Here is a 7297-nt window from a genome sequence, read left to right as displayed (position 1 = left end):
TCTGTATATTTAATATATGTAATTTAGACTATTTCTGTTACTAAAAAATCGGAATTCATAAAATTTATTATAAATTTTGCCTTTTCTGTTCGACTTATCTAATTTTTATATACGTTGGAAAGTGACTCATTATTGACCTCATATTACCTACTTCTATTACTATCCCTGTTTCCTAGTCCCACTTAAAATTATATGTATTAAACCTCGGTGAAAATTTCATTTCTGTCTTGAAACAAATTAAAAAACAAAAAGCTTTGACTAATTTTTTTAAATTAATGTTTAATTTATTAAAAATCTTGCTTATTCTGCTCTTACTTAAAAGAGTCGTAAAGTTAGTATGTGAATCACTCTGTATATTTAATATATGTAACTTGGACTATTTCTGTTAATAAAAAATCGGAATTCATAAAATTTATTAAAAATGTTGCCTTTTCTGCTCGACTTTTTTAATTTTGACGGACGTTGGAAAGTGACTCATTATTGACCTCATATTACCTACTTCTATTACTATCCTTGTTTCCGAGTCCTACTTAAAATTATATGTATATAAACCTCGGTAGAAATTTCATTTCTGTTTTGAGATAAATAAAAAACAAAAAATTTTGACAAATTCTTTAAACTAATTTTTAAATTATAAAAAATCTTGCTTATTCTGCTCTTACTAGAAAGAGTCATAAAGTTAGTATGTGGATCACTCTGTATATTTAATATATGTAATTTAGACTATTTCTGTTACTAAAAAATCGGAATTCATAAAATTTATTTTAAATGTTGCCTTTTCTGCTCGACTTATCTAATTTTTATGTACGTTGGATTGGAAAGTGACTCATTATTGACCTCATATTACCTACTTCTATTACTATCCTTGTTTCCTAGTCCTACATAAAAATAGATGTATATAAATCTCGGTGGAAATTTCATTTCTGTCTTGAGATAAATAAAAAAACAAAAAATTTTGACTAATTTTTTTAAATTAATTTTCAATTTATTAAAAATCTTGCTTATTATGCTCTTACTAAAGAGTCGTAAAATTAGTATGTGGATTACTCTGTATATTTAATATATGCAATTTGGAATATTTCTGTTAATAAAAAATCGGAATTCTTAAAATTTATTAAAAATGTTGCCTTTTCTACTCGACATATCTAATTTTTATATACGTTGGAAAGTGACTCATTATTGACCTCATATTACCTACTTTTATTACTATCCTTGTTTTCTAGTCCTACTTAAAATTATATGTATATAAACCCCGGTGGAAATTTTATTTCTGTCTTGAGAGAAATTACAAAAACAATGTTGACTAATTTTTTTAAATTATTTTTTAATGTTATTAAAAAGAGTCGTAAAGTTAGTATGTAGATCACTCTGTATATGTAATATATGTAATTTGGACTATTTCTGTTAATAAAAAAGTTTGTATTGATGACAAGTAAAAAAATAACTTAATTTTTATGGTTTTCAGTGCGTAATGTGGGAATAATTGATTGATACAAAACTCTTGTAAAGTAATAAATCTCGGCTTAATCACGCCTTTTTCCGCTTTTGTGTCTAAACAATCGGTTAATAAAAGAGAATAGCGCTATGGTTAGGTAAGAACACAAAAATAATCAAGATTTTATGTCACTACAAAAGCTTTTTCCATGTCCATAATGTAACAAGAGTAAACCTTGACTGTTCATTACCATAGATATCATCGACGCTTCATTCACACCAAATATGAATGCAACAGAGTTTGCACAACAAAAACGTAGATTCTCATCTAAACATCTTATTCCTTCACAAAATTTTCCTTCAACTTGTGGTTTAAAGACATTAGAAAGACTTTTCCTCGCTGATTGAGGCCATGTGAAAATAAACAGAAATAAATTAGGATAAGATTAATGTTGCAATGAAGCCACTTCCTACAATTTTAGATTATATCATCCCTCGATGTGTGGAAATTGAAATGATTCTCTTTGTAGAACATCTTCACAATTTTGTCGAAGCTTGAATATTAATTAGAAAAATAAATTTCATCATCTCCTATTCATTCTTCAAATGAAAAAATCAACAATCTTTTGATCGAAATAACAACAAAACCGCACGTCAATGCAAATAGAAACTTAATTACTCAGCTTGAGAGGCGATCTTTCATCAATTATCGTTAATTGAAACGTAAAATTGTCGTCGTAACGTTACGCAACGTAAGCGCAGCGGGGATTTAACCACTTGTGGGAGTTAACTGGAGTAAAAGTCTTAACCGCAGACAATGGGTTACTAAACATCGCATACCATATATAAACCAAATTAGTTTTGCGTCTGGTAGTCTTGTGTTACGTTAAGTGGTGCGTGATGGTGGCTAAGGTAGGGTTGCGGGGTGGTTACAATGCTTGGAATTAAGGTTTTGTGGTTTTAAGATTATTTGGATCGTTGTTGCGGTTTTGGGGGCGGCGATGGGTGAACCCCCGAGCACGAGTTATGGGACGCCTCTGGCTAATACCATCAATAATTTTGCGGGGTACGACGGGAATGGGTACGACCAGGGGCATGGGCATGGAGACCATGGGGACCATGGGGAGGTAGGACGGCAAAATTCATTAATTTATGTTGTAATTTGTGGCTACTTGACTTTTTTCCGGTTAATTGTAATTCTTTAGTGGGCGTGTATTCATTCAACTTTTTAATTCCTCCATTCATAAAACTGAATGGTGAGTTGTGCAATGAGAATTAATACAAAATTCTGTTGAATTAGTGTTTTTATTGATTTTATGTAATTTCGATTTCTTGTTTTTTGTACTTCCATTTTTTTTGTTCATTATTTAAATTTTAATTAACGATTAAATAGTAAAAATAGTTAAAAACGAACAAAATGAGAAACGATTTTAAAATATTTAGCTTGCAGTTCTTTACTATTTAACTTTTTATTGTATTTATTTTTATTTTTTTGTAAATGTTTTTTTTTCAATTTGTTAGTTTTTTGCGTAAACGTGATCCACTTTTACACACACCGTCTCCAAATAATAAAAAAACAAAAAAAGATTTTTAATAAAATCTTAAACTACTCAAATATCAATAAACATTTTGTTGATAGCACTGAAATTGTTTTTTTTTCAATTATTTTTGAAACACCAATATAATATTCTTCCTTTCCGAAGTTTGTTTGTGTTACCATAATTGATTTCTTAATTTTCTTTATTTTGATTAATCATAATTTTTTGTTGATTATTTTAATACAAGCAGGGCTCATAGTAAGATATCAGGATTATTAAAAAATGTTAAAAAAATTCTATCTGTAATACTTTATGAAAATCATATACAAGATCATCAGAAACATTAAACAAACATAAATAAATACAGATGTCAGAAATAAATGTCAAAATTGTGGCGTCATTTTTAATGTTTGTTCGCAAAGTCAAGCTATTTTATTACATTTTTTTTATATTGTTTTTCAATGATTTTAACTTTGGTCTAACAATAAAATAGTTATTTTTGCTACAAAATTTTTTGATACAGCTTTTAAAAACACAATTCACTTTTTTATTGCGTATGATTAATTTTTCGAAAATAGTGGTTAAAAATAAAAAATAGGTACTAAAAAAAATACTTAAAAAAACGTTTATACTATTTAATAATGTTATTTTACAGTTTTTTGCTTAAATTTGTAAATACGAGTAAGAAAAAACCAACAATAAAATTTTTTCAAAACTTTTTTGTTGTTTTAGCTTCATTTTAGTGGTTTGGGCATTATTTTGATAAACTTAAGTAAAATGAGAAACGATTTTAAAATATTTAGGTTGCTATTATTTATTTAGCTTATTAAAGTAGTAAAGTTTAAGTAAAGCTTATTTAGCTTTACTATTAAACTTTTTATTGTATTTATTTTTATTTTTTTGTAACTATTTTTTTCAATTTGTTAGTTTTTTGCTGAAACGTAATCCACTTTTACACACACCGTCTCCAAATAATAAAAAAAATAGAAAAAAGGTTTTAAATAAAATCTTAAACTACTCAAATATCAATAAATATTTTCGGTTTTGTTGGTAGCACTGAAATTGTTTTTTTTCCAATTATTTTTGAAATTTTTTACCAGCTCATAATTTTGCTTTTTCAATTGTTGTGGTAATGTTTGTTCGCAAAGTCAAGCTATTTTATTACATTTTTTTTATTTTGTTTCTCAATGATTTTCACTTTGGTCTAACAATAAAATAGTAATTTTTAGTACAACATTATTTTGATAAAGCTTCTAAAAAACACAATTCAATCTATTATTGTGTATGATTAATTTTTCAAAAATAGTGGTTAAAAATAAAAAATAGTACTAAAAATAGTTACAAAATGACTATTTTACGTACTATTTTATTGAGTTTAAATAATGAGAAATTTATTTTTTGGGGTAATTACCTTGAAATTGTGGTTACTTCTATTTCATTTACATTTTTGGCAACTTTGTTTTAAACCTTTTCATTATCAAAAACAAATAAGTTAAAAAAAAACAAAAATATGTTTTCCAAAGAACAAAGTAAAAAAATAATAAAACTTCGGTTTAGGTCTTAACTCTTTATTAGGTATAATTCCGGATTTAATGTTTTCGTAAAATTTTGCATTTTTTTTTGTTATTGAAAAAATAAAAAATTTGTTATTTAATTTAAGCTGGTTTTAAAATGTGTAATTTAACGTTCTCAAAAAATTGCTGCCTTGTAGAACAAGAATTAGTTGAGAAAAATTAAATAAAAATTATGGATCGAATTTTGTGCCGGTAAGTGTATTATTTTACAGTTCTTTGCTCAAATTTGTTGGTAAGAGTAAGAAAAAGCCAACAACAAAATTTCTTCAAAACTTTTTTGTTGTTTTAGCTTCATTTTAGTTGTTTAGACATTATTTTGATAAACTTAAGTAAAATTTTTAACCAATTTCGTTGTTTTAATTTAATATAAAATACTAATTTCAAAGAAAAACATTTTTCTCTAAATTTTTTGCAAATTTAATTATTAAGAAATTTTGTAGTTAATCGCGTTTTTGAAACCCTTTTAATCCAATATAAAACAAATCAATAATCCATCAACCTAACAGCACAAACATCTATCACGCCTACTACAATCATGACCCAATTATTATTCCTTAAGTACCCAAATTATGGTAAAATCGTGATCAGACATAACTTATTTCCTAACAGTTCAAGTCACGATAAAAAACCAGAAAAAACAACATTCCTAAACAACACAAATTAATTTCAGCGATAAACAGAGCAATCACGATTGCAATGGTACCATTTCTAGCCAAAACCACTGAACCATACACCGATTAACCTTTCCATATCTGACCCAAATGCTACTTTTCAGCCCAAAGCGTACGAATTCGGGTACCAAGTCAAAGACGACTACTCCGGAAACAACTACAACCGGAAAGAAGCCAGCGATGGTAATCAGGTGAGAGGCGAATACCGGGTTCAATTACCAGATGGTCGGACCCAGATCGTCACCTACTACGCCGATTGGCAGACCGGATTCCACGCCGATGTGAGGTACGAAGGCGTGGCGCATTACCCGGAGCATTACAACAACTACCAAGGCGGGAATAATTACAATTCCGGGTACAATAATGGGAACAATTATGACTCGTATTCTTCAGGGTATGGCAACAAAGGGCGACCCGGGTACGAATATGGGGCTCCGTAATTTTACAAATTTTATTATTTATTCTAAGTTTTGTACATACACAGTCCATTTTTGTACATTTGTATTTAAATAAATAAATAAATCAAGGTAAAAGTGTTTCTATTCATTACGAAATTTGACTTAAGTAAACGCTTTGATGTAGCAAGTCAAAGAGATTATTCTCACTATTATTTGAGGAACAATAAGAGCATTGAGTTGTGCAACATATTGTTTTACATCTTATAGGGAAAATCTTATTAGAATTTGTTGTAAACTGAATTCAAACAGCACAATTAGAAGTTAATAAATTTGAGAGAGATTTCGAAACGCTTTCGTAGTCTAATAAGGGAAAGTATGTATTTTACAAGTGTATGTTTTGTGTTTGCTCATGCTTTACTTCACATGTACAAAAACGAGCGATCAGAGTTGCATAAAAATTATAATAAGTGTACTTGTTTGTAAATATGTGTTGTTACTTGCACATCAAAAAATGAAGGAAGTAAACATAAGAGTATTTTATGCTATTAGGAGTAAAAGTGATAGTTTATGTGATGGTTCTTAGTTGATAATACGGCTGAACCACATAAACTCACTTTTACGCCGAATAACGTACACTATTTGATATCCAGATCAAGAGTAAAGAGCAACACTATAATTAGCAAGTAAATGAACAAAGTATCATTACTTGCTTTGCAAGTAAGCAAAAAAAAAGACACAGTAGACCGAGAATTATGCCGAATAACTAAGAACCACATAATTTTCATAAATATTAAAGCAAACTGAACGCTTTTTCAACTTTGAACAAATTTGAAAAACTAACTCCGATTTAAAAAAAATCACCAAAATTCCAATAATCCATCGTAATTTCAGTGTTTTTACATTAATTCCTATAATTCTCAATTATCTCATGTAATTTCAAATTAATTTTTGTAATTCTAAATAATTCCGATAGTTGTAAAAAATTCAACGTAATTTAAAAACAAAAATTGATATTTCCGAAAAGAATTCCAGTAGTTTCAAAAGAAATTTCAGTAATTCCATAAAAATTTTACTAATTCGGAAATAATTTCTGTAATTCCAATAATACATCGCAATTCTACTGTTTTAGTTTGTTTTAGAAGATTAACTTCCATAAGTCCAATTTAACTCCTGTAATTGCAACTTAATTTCTGTAATACTAACTTAATTTTTGTAATTCCAAAATAATTTCTGCAATTCCAATTTAATTTCAATAGTTCTAAAAAAATTCAACGTAATTAAAATTACGTATAAAAAATTATCACCCATGACTTCAAATAGAATTCCATTTATTTTAGTAATTCACAAATAGTTCCAGTAATTCCAAACAATTCTATGATTTTAATAATTCCAAATACTTCCAATTCCATGCAATTTGGATTTAATTTTAAAAATTTTACAACTAATTCCATAATTAAGGGTTTTTTGTCTATTTGTTAACAAAGTTAGATCAGAGCTAAAATCACTTAACTTTTTCAATGTTTAAATTTTTAATTGTGTTTTTACAGATATCTGAATTTGTCTGATTTATCAAATTTTTTTTTCGATTTTATTTTGTTGTAATAAAAATGTTACTCCATAAGTCTCTCATAATAAGTCAAGCGGAGCTAAATCGGATTTGTAAGGTGGACAGTATTTCAGCA

At 27.7% G+C, this 7297-nt stretch overlaps 1 protein-coding gene across 1 annotated transcript; it reads left to right on the top strand.

The window, feature by feature from the left end:
- Positions 1–2243: 2243 nt before the first annotated feature.
- LOC123005629 (pro-resilin-like) lies at positions 2244–5726 on the top strand. Its single transcript, XM_044399466.1, has 3 exons — positions 2244–2346; positions 2400–2561; positions 5322–5726. Exons 1-3 carry the CDS (start codon positions 2335–2337, stop codon positions 5655–5657), a joined length of 510 nt encoding a protein of 169 aa, XP_044255401.1. The 5' UTR covers positions 2244–2334; the 3' UTR covers positions 5658–5726.
- Positions 5727–7297: the final 1571 nt, after the last annotated feature.

The sequence above is a fragment of the Tribolium madens genome, unplaced genomic scaffold (genome assembly GCF_015345945.1).
Source record: "Tribolium madens isolate multiple individuals breed KSU strain unplaced genomic scaffold, Tmad_KSU_1.1 Scaffold_11;HRSCAF=98;Tcas5.2_LG3b, whole genome shotgun sequence".
Lineage (NCBI taxonomy): Eukaryota > Metazoa > Arthropoda > Insecta > Coleoptera > Tenebrionidae > Tribolium > Tribolium madens.
The sequence above is the reverse complement of the archived record's forward strand: the minus strand, read 5'-3'. Positions and strand labels throughout refer to the sequence as shown.